Source organism: Periplaneta americana, chromosome 10, assembly GCF_040183065.1.
Source record: "Periplaneta americana isolate PAMFEO1 chromosome 10, P.americana_PAMFEO1_priV1, whole genome shotgun sequence".
In the NCBI taxonomy this organism is placed as follows: Eukaryota; Metazoa; Arthropoda; class Insecta; order Blattodea; family Blattidae; genus Periplaneta; species Periplaneta americana.
This window is the reverse complement of record NC_091126.1, coordinates 32,311,099-32,337,556: the sequence shown is the minus strand read 5'-3', so window position 1 is coordinate 32,337,556 and position 26,458 is coordinate 32,311,099. Positions and strand designations below refer to the sequence as shown.

The following is a 26,458-nucleotide window of genomic DNA, read 5'->3' as shown; positions in this document are numbered from 1 at the left end:
ACATTCAATGCTGTCACTATTTCAGTGCTGTCAGTCAGCAAGACATTCAATGCTGTCACTATTTCAGTGCTGTCAGTCAGCAAGACATTCAATGCTGTCACTATTTCAGTGCTGTCAGTCAGCAAGACATTCAATGCTGTCACTATTTCAGCGCTGTCAGTCAGCAAGACATTCAATACTGTCACTATTTCAGCGCTGTCAGTCAGCAAGACATTCAATGCTGTCACTATTTCAGCACTGTCAGTCAGCAAGACATTCAATGCTGTCAGTCAGCAAGACATTCAATGCTGTCACTATTTCAGCGCTGTCAGTCAGCAAGACATTCAATGCTGTCACTATTTCAGCGCTGTCAGTCAGCAAGACATTCAATGCTGTCACTATTTCAGCACTGTCAGTCAGCAAGACATTCAATGCTGTCACTACTTCAGCGCTGTCAGTCAGCAAGACATTCAATGCTGTCACTATTTCAGCGCTGTCCCAGCTGAATGCAGCCATTATCTCTCACTATATAGCTATTTCAAATATTAGCTAATATAAAAATACATGTTTGCTATTTAAAATGAAGCCATTTCGCTAGGAGTAGTTTAAGTAATTCTTTTCTGTAGCTCCAGCCTCAAATTACAACATTAAAAGGAAGTTTGTTCTGAATAAGCAGTTTGAAAATTTACAATAAATAAACAGATGAACCTGCAAAGACAATCAGCCATTATCTATCATACATTACCAAAACACTTCACTACAAACTGTTTATATACCAAAGATATGTAACTACAAGGTTAACCAAATAGACTCTTTCACATTCAGTGGCTGCTAATACTGTATTTCTCACATAGAATTGTAATTGTCGACATCTTAATTTTTCACTTTTTAAAAGTGCTTCATAATATAAATCCAAAGAATTTGTGTGAATAAGAGGTGACATTTTACCTTACATAATTTCAGTAAAATGTATTTTTTTAATTTTTTGAACTTCCGGCTACATTTTGTTTCACTCAAAATTTGTGACACTGTCTATGCTTGTATGAATTAAGAGTGTATTAAATACCGTACTTTATAAAGATTCATGTACAATTTTTATTCAGTCTTTTCAATTCACATACACCTACACAAGATGAATTAATCTGTGAGTATGTGTGTTTTTTGGCTGTATACCATAAAATTATAATTTTATATGTAAATACAGTGCTTTATATTAATTTATAAGAAATAAGAAATGGCAAACCATATTCGAGTGAAGCTCTTTTCCAATAAAACCCCATTAATCCGGACCAATTCAGGTTAGAGTTGTCTGGATTATCAAAAGTCCGGAAAAATAGAAATAATAAAACAGGTGATTGCGTGGATAAAAGAAATTACAGTATTATCATCACAACCATTTCACGTATTAACCATAGGGTTCTGTTACGGTCTTTATCCAGTGCTTTTTCGGTCTTCCCAAGTTTCTTCGGCCTCTTGGAGTATAGTGTAAGATCAGTTTTGGCAAGTGGTTGGAGGGCATCCTGGCAACATGTTCGTTCCTCAACAGAATTAGCAGTCTGGTTGTTTGATTGTAGAGACTTGAATGTAATTAAAATTCCCTAGGACAAGTTACAAGCATGTCGCTAGATAGTTTAGTGGTAGGGCTGCTACCTTATAGCCTTCTGGACAGGCTACTATAAGGCATTTCCTCCTTATAAGTTGGAACAGTTATACTGCCGTGACTTGGTCCCCAGATCCTCGTTAGTATGAACAGTCAGTATCACAAGAAGGAGAAATTACAGTATAATAATATTTACCATGAAGTACAACACTTGTGTTGATATCATCATGCTGTGAATGCTTTTCTTTCTTTCTTTGTCAGTTTAACCTCCCCCTTTTCCATGTTACATGCCATTGTGGGTAGGGGAGGGAGAATCACTGAACCAAACACTAGACATTGTCAGGTGTCGGGTGGAGTTCCTGGGTAGCTCAGTTGGCCCTGGAACAATTTTTCCCTTGAAATTATTCAAATCTGCTTTACAGGGAGCCTTACCTGAAAGACTAGATTTGCAAACACTACGACACTTCACAAGTGCGGACCTCCCTGGTCATGTGATTAGAAAGCACAGGGCCACAGCAGAGACATCACAGGACAATCACAAGAGCAGTCCTATGGACGGAAGATAAATTTCTTCAATTACCCACACCTTCTTTCTTTTGTTAAAAAGAGACACTAATTCCTTTTGTGTTTTGTTGTACATCTTAATCTACAAATTCATGCAGATGTTTCACATGGTAGTAATATGCAGAAATTTCCTTGTAACTTTGGTGAATAAAATCGATCACAAAATTAAAGTAGCCACCAGCACATTTCAGGCAGTTGGCACATTTTCCTGCTGATCCAAAGCTGTCATCAGGCGTGGGTTCGGTATTCGTTTGGGCTGATTATCTGTTTATGATTTTTCCGAGGTTTTCCCCAACTGCAAGGCTAATGTCAGGTAATCGCATTGGGAATTCTCGGCCTCATCTTGCCATCACCAATTCCATTGACGTTAAACAGCCTAGTAGTTGATATATAATAATAATAATAATAATAATAATAATAATTACTTATGGCTTTCTTATTGCCATCTTGACATACCGGTACATACTCTTGTGAGGTGATGGAGGCTCTTGAAAGAAGGAAATTTATCTTTATTTGGTCGCGTCAAGGTACATTCAAATATTCACAACTGTTATTCTTGATGCACGTATTATTTTCTTTTATCGTAATATGCTAAATTTTTTATTATTTATTTGCAACGTACTTCAAACTTTATACCAATAAATATATTATTTTATATTGCACAGAATATATAAACTTTTTCAATTTTCAAATTTAAGTTTTCAAACTGTATTATGTAATATAAAATCATCGTGTACATTTTCAAACAGAAATAACAAATCATTTATGTGACACAAATGTAGGGACTGCTTAGCTCAAGTGGTAGTGTATTTGCCTGCTGTTCTGCTGCACTCAGACGTAGGTTCGATTCCTGCTTGCACTGATTAATGGTGGAGTTTTTCCAAAGTTTTCCCAAACTGTAAGGCGAATGTCAGGTAATCCATGGCGAATCCACGACGTCATTTTGCCAAATTCCATCTCGTTATCACTAATTTCATCGATGCTAAGTAACCTAGTAGCTATATAGTATCGTTAAATAACCGAATATAAAAAAGACACATAATTTAGTTGTAAAATAATAAAATATATGCTATATTACTCTGATATTCACTACATAAAGAAACATAAAATGGATATATTGTAATCTCCCTCAGCTTCTACTCTACACTCCTACATGTTCTATTCCCTTTGTATTAATGAATAAGTAATCACATCGTGCAAAGTGCAAAGTCTATCATTATTAGATATTGAAAAGTAGGCATTTTTATTAAATATTCTGCTGACGTCTCCAAATTGTTCACATAAGTACAATGGTCTCAAAAACATTATATGAAATGCTGCAATAAATCCAAATGTTATAGCTCTCCTTTAAAGAAGAAGAAACACCTCAAGTAAGGAAAATAAGGAAAGTATCACGTTTAGAATTACATAGATAACAATGTATAGCTATTGTAGGGCCGCGATTAGTAGCGAGCTGGACTCCATAGTCCTGATTATGACGTAATCACGATAAGCGAGATGTATTCACAACATTGTACTAGCGTACAAAAAACATTTGCTCTGTATCTGCAGCACAAGTATATTAGAATCCTGATAAGGAGAACAAGACTACGCTCTATGGATATAGTGGCAAGTCTTTATTTATGATTATATTCTCATTGCCAAGTGTTGTGTATTGCACACTTCCTTACGATGTTATTGAATTTTAAGCAATGTAAAATAGAAATGTAGACATAGAATATCCAAGTTGAATACTGTGTGAATTAGCAGTTAAATGCCATTTTTAAATTATTGTGACAGCCACATGAGGTTCGATCTCACGACCGACGGAGGCAGGGCTAAGTCGGCCGTGTTTTGGGCGGGTTGCGCGCGCATCTGCTTCCTGGGGCATGTGCTATGGCGGGGAGTGGAGTGGAGTGGGGAGAGAGCGACCGCGGCAGAAAGGAGAGAAATCTGGATGATTCGAGAGTGGAATCTTTCGCGAACTCTCCAGAAACTATGGTTTAGTTATAAATACAAGACGCAAGTGAAAGTCAGTCAGTCAGTCAGTAAGCCAGTGTTGTTACAAGCAGATTTGGACAGTAAGTGAGTTAGTCTTGTGTAGCAGTGAAGCCAGCTTCGAGACCAGAGCGTGACTTGAGTTGTGTCCGTAACTGTGGAGCCTGAAGCCCGGACTTCGAGTGCAGTGGATAGCAGTTGGGGGACCTGAGTTCGAAGTTCAGCAGATCGTCTCTGAAGGTCTGGGGTTCGAGATTCTGTGAACGCGAGTGACTGAGTCAGAAGAACTAGCCAAGACAAACGAGCTGTGAACTGAGAACTGACAGTTCTGTGTTGTAAATAGTGCTTTGTGAATATTAGTTAAGATTAACAGTTCAATGTTGTTCGTAATAGTCCAAGTAAATTGTCATTGTCGTCTGTGGAGTGCACTAACGAATACTGCATTGCTGTGTGGAGAGCAAATCCCATTGTTGACGGGAGTGGAATTAAATTGTAGAAAGTGAAGAGTTATTGTTGAGATAATAAAATTACATTGTTGTTCAGTAAAAAATTTACATTATATATACTGTGTGTGTGTTTCTATATATATATAGGCAGTTTCTTCTTAGTCAGTGACCCAACCAATTCCATTTTCTCTTCCTGATCAGTTTCAGCATTATTCTTTCTTCACCCAGTCTTTCCAGCACAGCTTCATTTATTATTCTGTATGTCCATTTCACACACTCCATTGTTCTCCATATACGTATTTCAAATGTTTCTAGTCTCTTCTCTTCACTTCGTCGTATTGCCCATGTTTCTGTTACATACAATTCCACACTCCACTATTATAAGCCTTTTGGACTGGTTTCCTTCTGACATATTTTCTTTTCTGCCACCATTTTTGGGAAGTCAAATCGGTGTCTATCAAAGACTCCTAGAGATAATTTGTCTTTGTTCTGGTCTAAAGCATTTAACTTTAGTGATATTCCTGCAATGCCAATCTATAATGTTCAGTCGTTCTCGAATGAGTCTTTGATCCTGTAATATTTTCTGCAGAAACTTTATGCTTTTTAGTATAATATTAAAGAAAACATTACAACATTTTGCTATTTCTCTTTCCTCTAAACGCAGACTGTGACGTCGCACAGAGGAAGAGATTTAATAAAAGATCTGTACAGACTATGGAGCGGTATTGTTTTTGAGCGGATGATACAGCATGTTATCTCAGGTCGACATATAGCATGCATAGGTCACGAGGTTAACTTCCCCTAGCCCCACTTCTCCACTCTCAGAAGTAGCTACTAAACATGGCCCTACAATACAACCTCTGTTTTTTTTTTTTAAGAGTCCTGATAATTAACTAAGAAATTACTAATTTATATGACTCATGATAATATAATGCGTGACTATAAATAATACTGCATTCTAAATACTGGTTCAGCTGACTCCAAAACTTTCGAAACAAAAATATGTTAAAATTTGTCTGGCAATGGAACTGAGTTTCTAAGAGTTTTAAGTTAAAATCATTTCGTGTTAAACCTGTTTTTTGAGACTATTGAAAGTTTTTTACTTTATGAAATAAATTAATAACCCTGAATTAACATATTAGGCTACATATTCGATTTCAAGTCTGCTGAGGCACGTGGATGTGAGGCCAGCAGTCGGCTGGTTAGCCTTGGCCCTTCATGGGCTGTCATGTCACAGGATTACTACATATTCAATAAATACTAATAATACTGATAGCTTGGTCTTGAATAATGTAGTCACTTCCAAATAACAGTGACTCCAGGATCACATTCAATCTGCTCTTCCAGTTGTTGACTGCTCAAACCTGTGATACAACAGATTTCATCTGATGAAGCTAATCCCGTGAAAGCTCTCTCGAGTGAAGTTGTGGGACTCAAGTGGTTGTTACCTTCCACAAATACTGGATACTGAAAATAAGAGTGCAAATTATGATGCTGTCATAGTCAGAAAATAGTGACTTGCGTGTGATTCTCTTAATAACCAGACTCAAATTCTGCATGCACAGATCTAATAAAATGTTTATGTCGACTCTCAGTTTGATAACAGATAATCTAGTGAATGTACAACTACAATTTACCTAGAGGATAAAAAGTATGACTTCTCACAAACAATTTTAGGCTGCTACTACACTATCAAAGTTCTTTGACAAAGAATATGATAAAATATTTTATCAAAGATCTATGATAAAAGGTATGATTTTGAGTATATTACAATAGTACATTATGCAACGAGCCTATAATGGTAGTAACTAAGACGCAAGTATGTTTGTTTATGAAACGAGCACAAGCAAGTTTCATAATTTTCATACGAGCGTCTTAATTACCATTATAGGCAAGTTTCATACGACTTTTTATGCTCGACCATATTTCTAACTTGAAATTATTCAAAATTAGGTCATGTTATGGTTTTGTGCGAACTGACCTGAATTGTGAGATGTGCGCAGACGCGAAAGTATTGATTTTTTCCGAGGCCGAATGTCATTGACCTTGATAGAGAATAACATGAACATTAGTCTGATATAACCTTGATTTAGAATTGAAAAACGAGATGACAATTTGAATTTATTTGAATATTATTTACAATTAACGCTAATTATTATAGTAACAGAACATAACCTTCTGCGACAGTATTGGATTTCCAGCCTCTGTGACTTTTCGCTAATTGTCTTTCGATTGCATATCCGAGAATAGTCGATACTTGCGGTTTTATAATGGTACAAAGGTGACTTGTCATTGGCTGAACACCTGAACTTTAATGAATAGGTGTAATTTAATGAGGTGCATTAAAGGGCTACTGCCAGGTGTATAATTACTACATTTCCGCATGGTCGAGCATAAATATATTATCGAAAATAACCTAAAATTAAGGAACAAGAATCAAGAATCATCAGCCTCCATTTATAGTAAAAAAAAATAAAATAATTTTTTTAACAGAGACATTAAAAAATTAACGAAGAACAGTACTATGCATGTTGTTGTTTAGTCAACTGTCCGAGGACAGGTTTGAACCTCATAAGTGACATCAATAAGTCACCACTCATGAGGCAACTACGCCAGGAGATAATGGGGTAGTTACTTTCCCATTCCAGTACATACATTGCTGACTAGTTACGGTACATATTACACTAATCAGGCTTCAGATGTATACAAACAATTGTTCTTCCTTTGACACATATCGTCAAATGAGATGTACTGCCTCATAATAGATGTACATATCAGTCAGAACCTCAATTAGCTACAATTATTTCAAAATATTACAATATGCATATTGCTGAAAAAAAAAAAACAGAAAAGGAAGGATTGCAAGACATGACAAGAAAGTATCCATCAAAACACATTAAAAAAATAGAGGTACAATGTGAGGACTTAAGAAGTTATATAAATTACAGTAGCGTGCAAATTAATCTGAACACGACATATTTTTACATTTTCTGTCATTGTTGGCCTGTAGTACGTGTAATTCCATTGTTGAAGGTCTGTCGTTATTTTTTTTATAATATGTGACATTTTGCCTGTCGTTTTGTACTTATAAGCATTTCAGTTGTGTTGAAGACTTAATACTGCAATCCTGTGTACATTCTATCATCTTCACAAATGGATACAACTCCACGAAAACGGTCTAAAATTATAACATTAGCATAGCATTCTTCTATGACACAGAGGCAAATTGCTGCAGAATGTCACATCGGTTTGGCTACTGTTAATTCGATCATAAAACGATACAGGGAGACTGGATCCATCACACCCCAGAAAAAAGGAAACTGTGGCCGGAAAAGGAAGACTTCACCTGCAGATGATCGTTTGTAAATTAAATCCTAGACTAACTGCTGTCGACTTAACCCGCGAGTTAATGGCTACCACTGGGGCGAATATTCACGTCACAACAGTGCGGCGTAGACTTTTGGAAGCTGGACAAAGGGCTCATAAGCCTATTAAGAAGCAACTGCTAACCCCTGTTATGTGCAAAAAACGCTTAATGTGGGCAAAATTACATCAACACTGGACAGTGAATGACTGGAAGAATGTACTTTTTTCCGATGAGTCTCATTTCGAGGTCCACGGCCACCGTGTTTCTTATGTACGGAAAGGATCCGAAAAAGTAACAGCAGCTCATCTCCAACAAGGTCCCAGATACCCCCCCCAAAGTAATGTTTTGGGGTTGTTTTACACATGAAGGGCCTGGAGCATTAATACCTATCAAGGGAATGATGAATTCTGACAAATATATTCACTTATTGGAAACTAGAATCGTACCCCAGCTGCAAAAATCATTTCCAGATGGCAGAGGTGTGTTCCAATAAGACCTGGCACCATGCCATACGTCTCGAAAAACTACAGAATTCTTCAACAAGAAGAATATTCAGGTACTCCCCTGGCCAGGCAACTCACCCGACATCAACCCCATTGAGAACTTGTGGTCAATTTGCAAAAGAAGAATGCAAAAAAATGGATCGTTCTACAAAGGAGAAGATGATTTCTGCCCTCATTGGTGTATGGTTTTGTGATGAAGAAATGAAGAATATTTGTGGGAAATTAGTGGAATCCATGCCAAATCGTCTCAGAGCAGTTATTAGGAACAAGGGAGGCCACATAGATTACTGAGGTATGTCTTAGATCCTTTTTTTTATCCCATTTGAGTGTTTTTGCATAAGTAATTACGTTGTTCGGATTAATTTGCATGCTACTGTAATTAATGGTAATGAAGAGTTACTGTCAAAGAAATTCTTTTGCGACTATCTTCCAGGCTGATGGTACAGCTGTGGACAGTAAAAGTGCTGTTTAGCAGTAAAGAAATAAAACGGGCACACTGTATAAGCAGCACAGCTCACAAACTGTACATTGTAACATGTGTGCAATGTAAGATTCATTACCTTATGAACTCGACGAATTAATTTATGCAGCAATCCAAACTGCACTAATTTTCTTTCGTCAATTCTCAGTGCTTGAGGATTGAACCTGATACACAGGTCTCGGAGTGTTGTTCCATGAGTCATGTTGCAATACATCATGAATACATCTCGAAGATTTGGAGGATTACCTTCTGAAATCAAAACACATACTCAATGTATCATCACTCATTAATATTTTTAATTGGAAAATATTTCTGAGAAATTACAGAACTTCCAGGATTAAACTCATATCAAAACTTTTATTCCACTTAATATCGCCTGCTCAGAGGTACATTTTTGCTTGCAGCAGTTCAAATTGTTGTATTCTCTGTACTAAGTGGAACAAGCAGTGTGCATGTTGCCATAATTAAAAAAAAAAAAAAAACTCTGCATTTTGATTTATGGGTAATAAATCTGTTTTGATATTTTACCGTGAACAGTTCAAAATTATATTTTTGGTCTCACTAGAATAATATTGTATTCCACATATCTTCTTCTTAGATATATTTCATCACTGTTACACTAATTCCTTATTATGTAGGCTAAATTGTTATTATTTTTATACTTCTAACATCATGGTCAAAAAGAGAGTTCTCTTTCAGATATTATTTGAACATTGTCTTGGTCCTCTCCATTATAGTTTCTAAGACAACATTTAAAAAGAAGGAACCAGTATCAGCACAGATGTTGGGAATATGAAACCGTAACTTTACAGCAAGAGAGAGCTTCGATATCCATTTCCCTAAAATTATTTTCACTTCCCAAAATTCTGACAATTATAATACTACCTACTTTATGGTAGTAATACTATTTCATATAATATTTGACAGTAATAGCTGCTAATGATCTATATATCGTACAATATTCTACACTACTGCTCTGTTGTAGGACCATGAATTTGTCCATATTCTATACCATCATCTGAAGATTATAAGTATTTATTAGACACTAACTCCTCTTTGCCACAAGCGAAAGATGGTGAGACAAGACTGGAACAAGTAGACACTCATCATGATGTTCTTCACAATGTTAAAAATGATAAATAGTACCGTAATGCATAAAAGATGTTTAAATACTTAAGTAAAATATAAAAAATAACAATTTGCAGACTGCCTTAAACAGTATAACGTGTTTTTTACTGTTAACATGCAGTGCTTTACGTGGTACAGTCATTAAGTTCTAATACTGAGCACATAGTGGCGTTGTGGTGCACTATAGCGCATAGGTGGCGCCATGGTATGATACCTTGTCAGTTAGTCTCTCGACCCAACAAGAGACAGTTGAGTGCATGCACTGTAAGCAGAACTACGGCCTTTGTTGTGGCGGTGATTTGAATGCGCACATCGGAACCCGAGATGTCACAGTTTGAGCAACGGGCAAACATCAAGTTCTGCCAGAAATTAGGCAAAACTGCTGCCGAAACGTTTCAAATGATGCAGCAAGTTTACGGTGAGGACGCAGTGAGTCGCAGTGTTGTGTTTAGGTGGCACCGACGTTTTTTGCAAGGAAGAGACAGTTTGGAAGATGATGTGCATACTGGTCGGCCACAAACAATTCGAACTGAACGCAAGATCCAAGAAGTTGCAACGTTGGTGCGTGCTAACCGCTCCCAATCGGTAGACGATATCGCAGCAACAGTAGGGGTCAGCCATGGTACTTGCTACAAAATTCTGTCTGATGACCTGAACATGTCTCGTGTTACCCAGCACAGTGTGCCACAAATCCTGTCGCAAGACCAACGTGATGATTGCATGACGATTTGTGCTGACCTCATCAGTAGTGCTGACGATGATCCGACGTTTCTCAACTGGATAATAACTGGAGACGAAACTTGGTGTTTCCTTTACGATCCGCAACTGAAACGACAATCCGCCACCTGGAAAACGCCGTTATCACCACGACAGAAAAAACCGCGACAAGACAGGTCAAAAGGCAAGGTGATGCTTGAACTGTTTTTTGATTCAAATGGAATTGTTCACATGGAATTCATCCCAGAAGGTGCAACTGTGAACAAAACCCGCTACAAAGAGATCCTTGGCCGTTTTACGAGATTCAATTCGCCGTAAGCGACCTGAGCTATGGCGTACAAAGAATTGGCTGTTGCTACATGACAACGCCCCTACACATCGCTCTGTCCTTGTCCAAGAGGAACTTACAAGACAACAGGTGACAGTTCTTCCACACCCTCCGTACTCACCTGATCTTGCACCATGCGATTTTTTTCTCTTTCCTCGCATGAAAGCAACCCTACGTGGGCGTAGATTTCATTCTTCCGAAGAGGTCATGACTGCCACAAGAGAAGCCATACGGGACCTTCCTGCCAACATCTTTCAACGGTGCTTCCAGCAGCTATACCAACGTTGGCAAACGTGCATAACGGCCAACAGAGACTATTTTGAGGGAGGATGTAGTTCTGTTTAAATGTACGCCGTGTTATGTGGCATCTTGTGATAGATCCAGATTCTTGTGGGAGCCTACCCTCCAGGCGTCAAGTCTTAGAACTTAATGACTGTACCATGTATGACTGTCTACAATTTCTCCTCAATATTGTACCCATGTGTAAACAGCAAGATTGTTGTGTTTCCACCCATGGTGGGTGTCCTCTGACACATATCGTCAAGTAAGATGTACTGCCTGATAACAGATGTAGCCTACATATCAGTCAGAATCTCAGAGAATACTGTAAGGCGAATGTCAGGTAATCTATGGCGAATTCTCGGCCTCATCTCGCCAAATACAATTTTGCTATCACCAATCCCATCAACACTAAATAACCCAGTAGTTAATACAGCATTGTTAAATAACCAACTAAAAAAATTAATGTCTAACATTACTGCAACTATTTATACTGATATTAAACACTTCTGACAGATCTGCTATTAAAAAGTGCAACTTATGCAGTGGAAAAGCCATTATTTAATTAAACAACTGATGATTAACCGGCAGAGTTTTTACATTTATTTTTTCATAAGTTTTAATTTTAATTCCAAACTTATCATGCATTTCATATACTAATGACAAAATATACTAATGAATTAAGTATAATATAAAGTATGTTACTGAAATTAACAAATGCGATTGCAGTCAGATGCTAAACTATGAAAAACAGAGAGATAGAAGTTGTAGAAGAGATACATTCTTAAAATACAAATGTACTGACGTGTTAATTATGATACCGACATTTCTATTGCTACTAGTTTTCAATACCATCCTTCATTAATTCTGACTACTGGTCAGTAAAGTCAATGAATGAATTGAATGGATTCACAGTTTCTGCAGAGTTCCATTCTTTAAATATTAATTCACATTTTGGTATTCACTACTGTTATTCTAAGTGTGTTCTATATTTCACTATGTTTATAGTAATTAAGATTATTTCTCTACCCTCATTGTTTTCACAGTAAGGTTACTAATTATATATCAATCATTGTTCCTCTACACTTCAAACTTGCATTGTTACCCTTTTCCAATAATACATACTCGAACTAATGAAACATAAAATTTCACAACAATATCTACTCAGAAAACTTTACAGTTCTCTTAATCTGAACCATAATCTCCCTCCAGCTCCATGCACACTACAGATTTTTCAAACTTTAATCATTAAAAATTTACAGAAATAAGCGCTTTGTTATTGGCACTAGAAACCAAAGAGTGATAAATCAGCCTCAAATTATTTTATTTCTTAGAAATTATAGAACTACAGTAATATTAAATTTTACCATATGGTTACCACTAACCTACTTTGGAGACATAAAGCAAACATTCTTCTTGGAACTTTTTTCTACTGGCAAGATGCTTGAGTTCTGGTGTTGCAGCATACACATTACAATACTGAAATATTGGAATCAATTTCACAGCTCCATAATATCTGAAATAAAATTAAAAATCATTATATACTGTTTATTAATGGGGTAAAATAATTTGTATATCATCTATAATGCATCTCATCCTTACATTGTGGTATGTTTCAAATGGGGTGCACTTGTGCTTACAAATCAGATTATATGCCACACGAGGTAGATAGCCTTCATAATTTGGTTATCCATAAGAGTGAATTCTGTCAAAATTTTATGTATGGAATTACGTAAGTCGGGGTAAAAAATTCTGACATAATGCAATTTAAGTTTGTAACGTATGAGGCAAATTTCAGTCATGATCTGCCTGTGGCAAATATAGGTACTGTATACATTACTGATTGCTTTTGACTCAATTTCTTGACATCTCTCGAATGTTTAACAATGTTATATCTTTCAATAAAAGCACATCTGTTAATCCAACATTGATACAGGAAAAGTATTATGTAAATTTCAATGTAAGTTGTAATATAAAAAATTTGGTAGACAGGTGTATTTACTTATGATAAGTGCTCTTAAAAGTTACAAAAGTCATAGAAGAGACAATGTGATAAACAGTGGCATAAATAAAAATCCATGGTCCCCCATACCACAAAAATTAACAATGGCCCCCACTCAAATCTTGCTAACATTCATACTAGTTTCAAATTTCTGAATAAGCGTTTGGGTAATAATTTAGTGACTGATAGAGTTAGCAAAAGATATAAGACTGTATACAAATCATGTACATTGCTGACAGTAGTGAAGTTTTCCACAATTAAGAGTTCATCCAGCTCTTTTATGGTTGAAATACACATGCTTTTCTTTAAAGTTTTTTTTTTAAATTATAGCACGAATTTCTTCCATCAATATGGGTAACAAATATAAGGGTTGCTGAAAAGTGGGGATAAATCAATAAATTAAGACACAAAGCTTTTTTTATTTTAGCTTTTCCACGCTTGATATTAATCTAATTCAGTACCACTAGACCAGCAGTCATCAGCATAGAAAATCCTCGGGCTAGCGTCTTTTACCCGCGGATAAGAGACTGCACTATGGTGCATCCGTAGCTGCTGGCAGGTATGCTCTCTCCCTCTCTGCCTGCTGCACAATGGAGCATATTATGTTGCACCGAATACCCTTTACCCATTTCAGCAAGTGCTGACGACCTCTGCACTAGATAGTTCCTACTACTCTTTTCTTGATCTTTTACTAGTTCACTAATATTGGTCACTCATTACTCTAAAAATATTCATTATTCACTAGTCATTTTTTTTCATAGTCAAACAGGTCGTTACCAGCAGTGATCTCTACCTCTTTCACTGACTACTGCCCCCCTTCTTCGTAGCTTGTACTTTCTTCACTCTTTTGTCTTCCTTATCACTATCAAATTTCGTCTCTTCCATCACATTCACCACTTCTCTTTAACTTTTATCAAATTTTATAATGAACTAAGCGAGTTAAGTATTTTATAACGATTTTCCAGATCTCATAAAACTGCAAATTGGCAAGTTTCGATGTAGAAACAAATTCCATACGGTAATGAACATCATCAAATATGTGATACTGTGCCTAACTCAGTTTTTTTTTAAATTTTGGATGACGAGTTTTGCATCTAATAGCCTCATTTTTGACATAGTAATTATGGTATTAAAACAATAAAAATGTGACTTAAATCTGGTACAACTCTTACGAGTGGTTCTTTAGTTAACCAGTACTATACCCATTTTCATGCGACTTTGGTTCATGGATTCTCTGGCTTTTGGGCCACCCAAAACAACACGAGCTATTCACCCTTAAGCAACCTTGTCTAGTTGTAATATTAAGACTCAGTCACTGTTGATTATGGTAAGTTAAATATTACATGTACTCAGACAAAATATTCTCGCCATGAAGATGATGGAACATATGAACTAAGTCACTTGAAAACCATTATAGTTACTCATAGGTGGACAAGTAGTGCAAGACTTCTATTTGTGTATGATGGGTAAAACATAAAACTTCAAGACACGTCTGGTTGCGTAAATCTAGTGAAGTTAATTCAAGAATACTAGAGCAGGATATTCACGTTCATTTATCTAAAAAAGAAACAGGCACTGGCATAGTCTTGGAGTAATGAGCATGTCACATGATCCGAGGTTGCACTTGGACACGAGTTCGAATCCCACTTGGATCGATTACCTGTTTGGATTTTTCTTCCATAACTGTAAGGCGAATGTCTGGTAATCCCAAGACGATTCCTCGGACTCATCTTGCTAAATATCATTTTGCTATCACCAATCCCACTGGAGCTATAAAACTGCACAGCTGATACAGCGTTGTTAAATAACCGATTAGAAAAAGAAAAGAAACAGAATTAAACTGCAAGTTTAAATCACTTTGAAAAAGATGAGTTCTGTGGAAATGATTTTGAAATTCTACAATGTTTATGTGATAGTCGTCTTCAGTGGTGTAGCAGTTACCATGCAAGCGACTGGAAACTCATTTTGCAGGTCCAAACCACAGATTTTAAAGGGCGATAAAATCCTCTGGTAGGAAAGTAAAGCTGTGTTGTTAAAGTACTAAAGTAAAACCAAGATATGTAGGCCCTAACCATCCCTTTCTGTTCTTTTTAAGTAACAGTAGCCACCAGCATGGTTTTGAGTGGCAAATGGAACTTGTGCTCTAAGATGTTTGGGCTTGGGTTCGAATCTTCTTGGGCTGATTTCTTAGTAAGGAGAATGTCAGGTAGTCCCAGGGCAAATCCTACAACTCATCTGTCGATTCCACAGACACTATACTAAGGGACACAAGAATATGAGTCTGAAGTCATGTGTAGCCAATGTGCTCTTTATTCTTTAAAAGTGTGTATTTCGTGTCACTTACGTTATGACGGTTATTTAGATAAATAGCCTAGTTTTAAGAATTTGAAAGCACTGATCTTAAATTAGCTTTCAATTGTTTGTTGAAAGGAAACGAAATATATTTGAATAAAGTTACATTTGAAAATTTATTCTATATTAATTTTATTACATACATATTAAATATATTAAATAATCTGAGTATTATTATTTCATAATGCAAACAATTAAAAAAACAGTAAGCACAACACTGAGTTTCAGTAATTTATTCATCAAAGGAGCCTGTTATGAAGGTTATGATAAGTAGATAGCCTAGTTTTCATCTAATCTAATCTGATTTTATTAGCCATTGGAATGTTATGTACCGATATATAATAGAAATCAGAAAGAATAAATTTTCAAATGTGACTTTATTCAAATATATTTTGTTTTCTTTCAACATACAATTGAAGGCTAATTTCAGAACAGTGCTTTCATATTCTGAAAATCTAATCTAACCTACATAATAAATAATTTGCATATTAATACTCTGTAATGTAAGCAATTAAAAAACACAAGTACAACACAGAGCATGAGTAGTTTACTCGTCGCAGGAGTCAGATGCATAATCGGAAGAATTATCTGAACTATCTTCTCTCACTCATAGTAATCCATAGATCACAACTTAATAAAATCACGATTATAAAGAACAACACCTTCTCGCTTCGAGACGAAGTAGGCAACTAAAGGCATGATGCATAATGTGACAACACTGCCAGGTGATGGGGTGTAGAGTGGTGCGGGGAACTGGTAGAACTTCAAGCACACGTTCTTGTGTTCCATACTATAGATAACTGTGCAATTGAAATAGCATCATTAAATTAAATATTAAAAAATTTAACAGTATATGTTTCCACAGATTTCCTTTCAGTCCTGTTATTTTGTAATATTTATTACACAAACAACCTACATTACAAATACCATTATAAATTAATTTTTTCTCATTTTCGTATCTTCTTCTTTAATGCTCATTGTGTCTGTTTTATATCTCAATTAGGCTGCTAACCTTACTCCTGGCAGGTTACCCTTAGCACAGCAAAGTTCTGTCTAATCCTATAGTCCTATGGACAAGCCACTACTCCCTTAAGAGACAGATATGTAGTTAACATGGGAAAAGCCACCAATCTCTGATGAGAGCTCGCCTAATAAGACACCTCATAAGAGTTCCTACCTAACCTAATAAATTACATAACTTTCATCAAATTTATTTTTTACACATATGCAATAAAAAATGGCAATTACATTTAAATAAATTTTGGGACTCAATACTTCAAACAATTTTAGAATTACAATTCATAGTGTTTAACCCTTAGGAGCCATGCATCCATTATATAATAACTTGAATAACATTTATTTGACTTGAATAACATTTACAACTGGGCGTTAAAGCATAGGATGAAAATAAATGGTTCTAAAAGTAAATCTATAACATTTTGTAAAACCCGAGAGGAAACTAGTCTTAATTACGAATTCAGTGGTGTTGTAATTCCGCAAGAACAATGTTGTAAATACCTAGGAGTGTATTTAAACTCCAAACTTTCTTGGGGAGAGCATGTTGATAATGTTACAGGCAAAGCATGGAGGGCACTTCACTTTATTATGAGAATCTTGAGAAAGGCTAGCCCCAAATCGAGGGAAATAGCATATCTAACATTAGTGCGACAGTTAATGGAATACGGAACTACGTGTTGGGATCCCTATAGAATATATCAGATAAATTCCTTAGAAAGAATCCAGTATAGGGCAGCTAAATTTGTTAAAGGTAAAAGAGAAGATGGGAACGATACGATAAAAGAACTTAAATGGGAAACTTTGGAAAACAGACGTAGGAAAACTAGAATAACATCACTGTATAGAGCACATCTAGGTCAGAAAGCATGGGTAGACATAACGGCTCGGTTAGAAAAGCCAACGTACTATGGTAGGAACGATCATGATTTTAAAATCAAATGTAGGAAACAGAAAACGGATGTAGGTAAATTCTCATTTTTAAACAGAACTATAAATGATTGGAATGACCTACCTGCAGCGGTCTTTGAGGGCTGTCCTTCCTTAAGGAGATTCAAAAATAATTTAAAGAGTTGTGTATAAAGTCAAAATTAAAATTAAGGTGACATTCAACATTTAATTTTTTTAAGGTGACATGTATTTATCTAGCCTTACGAGTTTACTTCCTTGGTTTGAATTGTAAATTATTTAAAAATAGCGTGTAAGAGGGCCTTAGACTAGAAATGTTTAGTTTAAATGTAGTTCTGTTTATAAGTATGCATAAGAATGCAATTATTTGACTTATTCGAACTGTTGTATCAGTGAAGCGAGGTGAGTCAGTGAAGTTATGGTTTTACAGTGCAGGGAACAGTTCCGATCAGTGATAATTTATAGCGTCAATGAAATGTGTTCTATAGTGTCAGTGAAATGTGTTACAGAGTGTCAGTGAAATGTGTGCTAAAGTGTCAGTGAAATGCGTCATAGTGCCACTACAGGAAATGAGATGAGAGTAAAGTGAAAGACTATTGAAACTTATGTAAGACCTATACATAATTATGTAGGTTGTGTTGTAAAAGTAAGTGTTTTATTTTATGTTTTATTATTATTGTGTTAAATTGTATTGTGTATTCTTATTATATTGTGTATAAAATTGTATATGTGTTGTAAATTGTATTATGTATTGTAAATTTTATTGTGTACTGCTTATCATTTTAACTGTGTATTGTTAATATTGTATATACCACTGCCACCGGGTGCTTGCCCACTTGCAGTGTAAATAAATACATACATACATAGTGGCCAGCTAGAGTCGACAGCAATTCGAAAGGCGGTAGTCTGCTAGCGTTTGCGTCGAGAGAGACAGATAGAGAGAGCAAGGCAGCGTACAACATTGCCACATCGTACTTCACACCAAGTGCAATACAAATAGCGCAGGAGAGAATTTAAATTATCAAAAGATAATAATTATCTTAGCCGTTGATTACTGTAAGCATGACACCAAACAAACCCTCTTTCCTTCACCAACAATATTCTTAGCACGATTCTCAATCCCACACCACATGCTTCTGAAGTCTTTTCTTGCGCATTGGCAACGTTGCAACCAGCATCAAGATGATCGGCAGCATTCTGCTCGTCAGCGTTTTTTAAATAATTACACATCTTAAACACTATTTTCCGCATCTGCCTTGCAATATTTGTCTTTTTACAGTCTCTTCTTCCATTTATTTATCTTACACACATGCAGTAAATGTTAGTTTTATTTATTCAGTGTATTGAAACAGTCACATGTGAACAAACATACTCGGGAAGTACTTGTTATAGACTGATTCCGATTGGTTCTACTGTACAAGCTTGTGATGTCACATATGCTACAGCATATAGCAGATAACCGCCTTCCGAAATGCTGTCTAATCTAGTATTATGGTCATGATGTGATATAATATGTTATAAATTGTGTGTTATATATAAAATACGTTGATATTCTTTAATTTTATATAACATTAAGGATATTGCACTTGATTAAAACAATATAATTTTTTTGTTTTCTGTTTTTTTTTTCTTAAAAAAAGGACCAAAATCATTTCAACTACAGTCAACTGAAACCCCATCAGCTTCCATGCATACCATTACACCGATTGTTTTACATGGGCCCTCACTATCCTCTACCACAGGCTCAATTGACTGCAGTGGCTGGGATGTGAACCTGTGATCTTAAGCACGATATGCTGGCCGGACATATCTTGTGTGCCTTAAACCGCTCGGCTAACAAACCCAACACGAATTTACCAGATTATGCAGGTATACGAATCCCTGGTTAACAGTTAGACATTTGCGTGCAATAGTGGTATGTCTTCCGGCTTCTAAGGGTTAATGTTTTATAAATACAGTCAACAGCAACACGTCACAAAATTCAGACAAAATCTGTATTAAATAATTACTGAATATACAGATGTGAGTGTGGTATAAGTTGATAGTGGATCGAAACATACCATTATATTGAGACAAAATCTACACTACATAATAAAAATCTGATTTTAATTTTCTCTTTAAGTGGTTGACATAGGATCAGGCTTATATCTATGACAAACACCCTTTACGGATTCCAATAGATAAATATTACATCAATTGTTGCTCACACCACAACAATCTTCAACATTTTTTCTTGAGAACATATCTGAACTTTTATTTTAAGTAATTATCTCTGATAGACACTCGGGAGGAAATTAAACGCAGAATAAATATGGGAAATGCCTCTTATTATTATGTTGAGAAGCTTTTGTCATCCAGTCTGCTGTCAAAAAATCTGAAAGTTAGAATTTATAAAACAGTTATATTACCGGTTGTTCTGTATGGTTGTGAAACTTGGACTCTCACTTTGAGAGAGGAACAGAGATTAAGGGTGTTTGAGAATAAGGTTCTTAAGAAAATATTTGGGGCTAAGAGGGATGAAGTTACAGGAGAATGGAGAAAGTTACACAACACAGAGCTGCACGCATTGTATACTTCACCTGACATAATTAGGACCATAAAATCCAGACGTTTGAGATAGGCAGGACATGCAGCACGTATGGGTGAATCCAGAAATGCATATAGAGTGTTAGTTGGGAGGCCGGAGGGCAAAAGACCTTTGGGGAGGCCGAGACGTAGATGGGAAGATAATATTAAAATGGATTTGAGGGAGGTAGGATATGATGGTAGAGACTGGATTAATCTTGCTCAGGATAGGGACCAATGGCGGGCTTATGTGAGGGCAGCAATGAACCTCCGGGTTCCTTAAAAGCCAGTAAGTAAGTAAGTAATTATCTCTGATAACCTTCGCATATTAAAGAGAAAGTAATTATGATTTCATAATCCGGACATCAGGAGATGAATGATCACTATTACTATCTGATGTCATTTCCCTGAAGTAGAAAATGTTCTCTTTTTGTTTCACAGGATGCTGAGTGCCATTCTGAAAGGTGTGATAAAAGGAAGAGGCACTTGTCTCTTCTCCTGATCAAACCTATGCACTTCAAGACTACAACAAATTGGTATACTGTCTGAAGTATTCAACTTCTCTTGAATCTTACAAACTGGACCCCACAAGCCGCAATCCTGATTCAGATTTTAATGGTCATTCACAGTTTACTTGTAGATGTTGGAGTAACAGGTTAACTACAAGTAAGTCATTACTTTTATTCCCTCATATACGATCAGCTTCTCATATTTAAAAGTGTGCCAATTAATTGAACAATGAAACAATTGTAAACAATACAATATTAATTATAAATTCTAACTTATGATTAAAACATACAAGTTTAGTGTCCTGAGACAAAATTAATTACAATGAAACCAGCATATCATTGGCTTAGAGTGTAAACCTGCTAACTGCCAAACAGAAAATTTTACAAGGGAAGCAAAAAATTGAGTTTAAATTAACTCTGAAACTTTAGGACCAAATCCACAGTACAGTTGGCATTTGTATCTGGGTGAATATTCTGAAATGGGTAAATGTATGTCCCGGCTGATTTAAGGAGTTTCTTGACAATGTTAACTGATTACTTTTGCGTTTAATTAACTAACTCTCACATGTTTTAGTTGGAAACAAAGCATAAAAGAATTAATTTTAAAATTTATAATTAAAAAATAACGTCCAAATGTCAAAATGTAACTACGGTCCCTATGTCCCAAACTACATTTTACTCTGTTTTACTAAGGTTTTCTCGGAATGTTTCGATTTGATTTGATTTCCTCGGCCAAGATTATAAAAATAAATAGTTAAAATACTTATGAAAGACAGGAATTGTTGTTTAATTCTGAAAGGACACAACTTTAACATAAAGTTTGTCCCCAAAAATTTCGTAACGCCGGTCCCTCGAAAGCTACACAAAAGACAATTTTGCTTCATGTGGTAAATTTTAACGGTCTGTAGTGATGAGAGGTCAACATGGCAGCAATTAAAAAACTTTTCGTCCATTGTCGGAATTTATTTTATTGAAAAATACAAAAATCATCACTGATGACTGAATGTTATGTTTTCTATTGGTAACACAGGTCCCAGGTGGCATTAAATATAGTTTGTATATTGTATTAAACTTTCGTAGTATATGCAAAACATTACAATGTTTGTCGACTAAAAAAATCTAACCTCCATGATATTTTTAACGATTTATTTTGTCAGAACTATTGCGGAAATTATACTAATTTGTAACAACGGTCCCTGTAACGTCGGTCCCTTTATTGTGGGACTGAGGTTTCATTTAACATGCAATTATTAAATACTGGTGGATAAAGTAACTTCGAATATTATTTCATGTCATTGTTTATAGGAAAGAAAAAAAGTCTGATGATGAAAATAGGAAATATGAAAGGGAGAAGATACGTAGGCAGAGGGCAAATATGACTGAAGAGGAGTTGCAGAAAAAAAGGGACTATGGCAAAGAATATAAAAAAAAGAAAGACAATAGCAGATATGACTGATCGTGAAAAAAGAAATGTTTGAAGACAAGTGAAATCTGAAGTACAGAGGTTTAGAAGATACCTTAAACAATGGGCTGTAAGGGAAAGATAACACCAATCCCTTGGTTTTTTTTTTTTTAAATTAGAAAATCTCACATAAAAATTTTTTTAAGCTCAACTGATACCAGAATCTTCAATAATAGGAGCAAATGTAACCAATGTGAGAAAAAAGTACACAATTTAATACAATATATTTTTTCCAGTTTTGTTATTCATATTTGCCCATTTCAGAATATTCACCCATCTGTACTTTGGATTTGGTCCTAAAGTTTCAGAGTTAATTTAAACTCAGTTTTATGCTTCTCTTGTAAAATTTTCTTTTTGGCGGTTAGCAGGTTTACACTCTAAGCCGACGATATAGGTAATTATAAGAATGGATACGTGCGTTAGTACCTTTGATGTAGCAGTGACTTATTTCAATGATTTTCAAACTGACTGCACCTACATCAGAGTGAAGTTCTGCCCATTTTTCTAAGTTGGTGCTGATATCACATCAGCAAATGGACAGCAGAAATACTTTTAGTAAACTTGCCAGTGAATAGAAATTGCCTTTCCACCAATAGCGGGTATTCGACTATACTGACCTGTAGCATTTGAAAGTGAAATCAAATGCTAACATAGCGCATGTGCACAAAAAAAACATAGCCGAAAATTTCGCTCAAGTGTCCATTCTTATGTATTCCTATTGATTGGTGAAACCACGTTCAAATAAATGTTATAGCAACATCGTGAAATAATAAGTAACAAAGATGTGTAATTTTGCCTCTGCGAACATATGGAGGTATTGTATAATAAGAGAAGTTTTATTTCTACTATTAAGAACAAAGCTATCAGCTAAAGCATAGATTACTTACACGAGATTCTGAACACAAGCTTTAACCAGATTGTTCTCCACATCAGCCTCAGCTGCAATTTTTGCAACGTGGTTGAAACCATTTATGTAGGGAAGTACCTAAACGAAATAAGAAATAATTTATTTTTCTATTAACTTACATGAACATTCTATTACACAGTAGGCCTATATTACTGACATATGTTCACCTTCACAGTATAATAAATGCTTTATTATTTTGTACATTTCATTATCAGATGTCACTTTGAGCTACATTTAAAATGAACCAGTCGGCCTGGGTAGCACAGTCGGTATAGTAGTACATTTTTAATGACTCAAGTATACTCTGCTCTGCTTTTTTTTTTTTTTTTGTTAAATTTAGAGTTTCACCACACATTTAGGAAGAAACTGAATACACAATTACTCAGTTCTTAATTTAGTTTCATCAATTTTAATATAGATAAAACAGAAATTATCTTTCATTCCAACTATGACTGCTTATCTGTAAAATTTGAAAATTAAAGTGATAAAGAAGAATTAAGGATATATTTAATAATAGAAATTAAAATTATTTACATATCTTTTACACACTTAAAATCAATAAAATGTGTAAACCTGCTGCGTTGTGAGGTCCCACTGATGTTCCCGGTACAGATTCTGGTCCACGATGAAAATGGGAACATGATGATCCGATACATGGGGTGGGTCTGACGCAACTTTCACAACTTTTAGGTGCATTGTTGTGGTACCTTCTGTAAAGTTAATTCAAAACACTATAACTGTACCAAAGTGATTGCAAGTAAAGTGGAAATTAAATTGTTAAGCAACTTGAAATGCATCTATTATGTCTTTAAAATTATTGGTAAAATAATAATAATAATAATAATAATAATAATAATAATAATTAATAATAACAACAACAATAATACATGGTACTTAATTTCAGAAGTGAAAACCAATGTGCTGTTCTAATAGAGGGTCCAAAAATTCAGCAGCCCAGATTTTGGCATGTGGAATATTTTTATTCATGTGACTACAAAATACTGTGCAGCTTGGCTTCATGAATTATCCTACCACGTTTTCAAAACTTGATAATTAATTACAAGCAAGTTATAACTCACCAATGACCGTGCTCATTCTGTGAGAATTTAAGTCTTCTAGAATTTGCTTTAGCATAGTTGGGAGCCTGGTTTTTTCACTTTCTGTTTTGTTCTCTTTGGATAGGAAACCAGATTCCTGTTCCATTGTCATCTGGAAGAGAGAAATGACAAACTTTAAGTTTAAAAAGTATAAGAAGTTAAGAAATATTTTCCAGCAAGAATTAGGCCTATATCTTTATATAGAACACTAACAGTTTCCCTCTCAAGAGGTTCAGTATTGTCATTTCACATAAATTAATTAGGCTAAATCGTAACATCAAAGAGTTGATCCAATTAAATACAATAAGACCCTCTGAATCAACTAAATGGCATTCTCATATTATCTCTGTTTTACTTTTCCTCACAGTCTCTTTCTCTTAAGTTTTCAAACTAATATTCTGTAAGCATTTAGATTTATTTTCATTATATTAAATGAGTCAATCACTGATATTTGGTGACTAAGATTCTACAGACACAAAGCTCCAAAAAACTGTGTCATTTTTCTGTTTTTATATTAGATCATAGCCTATGAATTTTATTATGATAGGAAGAGCCATGTTCCCTTTTCCTCATAATAACAGCGAAAACATTCACAGAGTAGAGAAGTACCCTATTTAAACGATTTATGTGACAAGCTCTTTAAGCCATAAACGCGAGAAATGGAATATTTCTGTAACATATTTACTTTTTTTATAAAAATTAAATTAAATATTTTGAATTCTACATTTAACAGTGCTGTATCAACTATACAGCTGTCTAGCATCAGTGAGAATTGTAACAGTGAAATAGTATTTGGTTCGTGGATTCATCATAGGAATACCTGACATTTGCCTTACAGTGGAAAAACCTCAGAAAAACGTAACCATGTATATACATCTTGATTACACAACTTTTAACACTGTATCACTTCAGAATATGTATTATATGACTTTCTTGTGTTAAATTCTATCGTATCTGGATTACATGTTTCGTCCTATTATGGGTCATCCTCAGAACTGGTCGTTGTTGGTCTTGGCGCCTCTTGTTTTGTTTCCTGTGAGGGTGTGTTTGTGTGGTGTAGTGTGGAGTCAAAGAGTGTGTGTGTTCTGAAATTGAGTAGTGTGTTGAGAATTCTCAAGTCATATAATACATATTCCGAAGTAACCATGTAATTGATTCAAATCCATGCCTGACAGCAATTCTGGATCATGACTCGTCCTCATTACCTTGGGACTATGCCAGTTGAAATCAATAAATATTACGCATGTAATTAAAGTCATAAATACGGTTCATCCTTCAGATCTTCCAAGATTCAATTATGCAGAAATTTTGGTTTAGTCGTTGCTCATTACACTGTGCTTGTTAACTCAGCTACCTAATGAAACAAAAGGATTGTAATTACACTTGTCAATTACTTTTTACTCTTCTTAGTTTTGAAGAAACATTTTCCAAGTTCATAAAGTGATACTGAAAGACATGACTACTCATGAAGTACACCCATCTTTTCGTGCAATGGAGTATTGCAGTCGCGAATTTTAATTTAAGACATGATTGTTAGGTGAATTTTTTAATGTGAGAGTTCAGTGAAAACAGAGAAAATCCTAATTAATATTAAAGCGAAAATGTGGTACTTTACTCGGTAAAGAAAAATGAACAATAATTGTAGAAATATTAAGCAAAATTTAAACACATTTAGTGTAAAATATAGCTATAATAAGTTTAACAACATTAACCCAAAAATATACTCACCAGATATTCTGACAACTTCTTAACGACTGGTTCATACTGCACAGTTCGAGCCCAAGCATCACACACAAAGCACAAATTGAAATAGTATGCATTTCGAGCATACTTCGTATTGTCTATCCTCACAGGAAATCCTGTGATCTTATAACCTAGAACATTACTGAAAACAAACAATCAATAATGAGATCTGTGGTTTTCACAATAGATGAAATGGGGTTGGAGATTTTGAGTTACACACTGCATTATGAAGAGACATTTTCCTCCATAATACTGCATAATAATAAATGTTACTTTGGATTACTGAAATATATTAAATCAAAATTCTTAACCAACTCAACTAAAATAAGAATATATAAGACGCTTATTAGGCCGGTGTTGACGTATGCCTCGGGAACTTGGACTATGAACAAACAGGACACCAGAAGACTTAGTATCTTCAAGAGGAAAATTCTGAGAGCAATTTATGGACCTGTCAAAATAAATAATGAATGGAGAATTAGATATAATAAAGAAATATACGATCTATTTAAGGAGCCAGATATTATAA

At 35.2% G+C, this 26,458-nt stretch overlaps 1 protein-coding gene across 1 annotated transcript in view; it reads right to left on the bottom strand.

Annotated features, from left to right (window-relative positions):
- Positions 1 to 257: 257 nt before the first annotated feature.
- LOC138707558 (GATOR complex protein NPRL2-like) overlaps positions 258 to 26,458 on the bottom strand; it is a 35,001-nt gene continuing 8,800 nt past the window's right edge. Inside the window, exons 3-9 of the mRNA XM_069837122.1 lie at positions 25,915 to 26,071; positions 24,169 to 24,298; positions 23,663 to 23,799; positions 23,070 to 23,167; positions 12,755 to 12,885; positions 8,997 to 9,166; positions 258 to 6,033 (exon numbers count right to left, since the gene is read on the bottom strand). Of these exons, the coding sequence (XP_069693223.1) occupies positions 5,863 to 6,033; positions 8,997 to 9,166; positions 12,755 to 12,885; positions 23,070 to 23,167; positions 23,663 to 23,799; positions 24,169 to 24,298; positions 25,915 to 26,071 (994 nt within the window). The 3' untranslated portion in view covers positions 258 to 5,862. The remainder of the gene's footprint in view (positions 6,034 to 8,996; positions 9,167 to 12,754; positions 12,886 to 23,069; positions 23,168 to 23,662; positions 23,800 to 24,168; positions 24,299 to 25,914; positions 26,072 to 26,458) is intronic.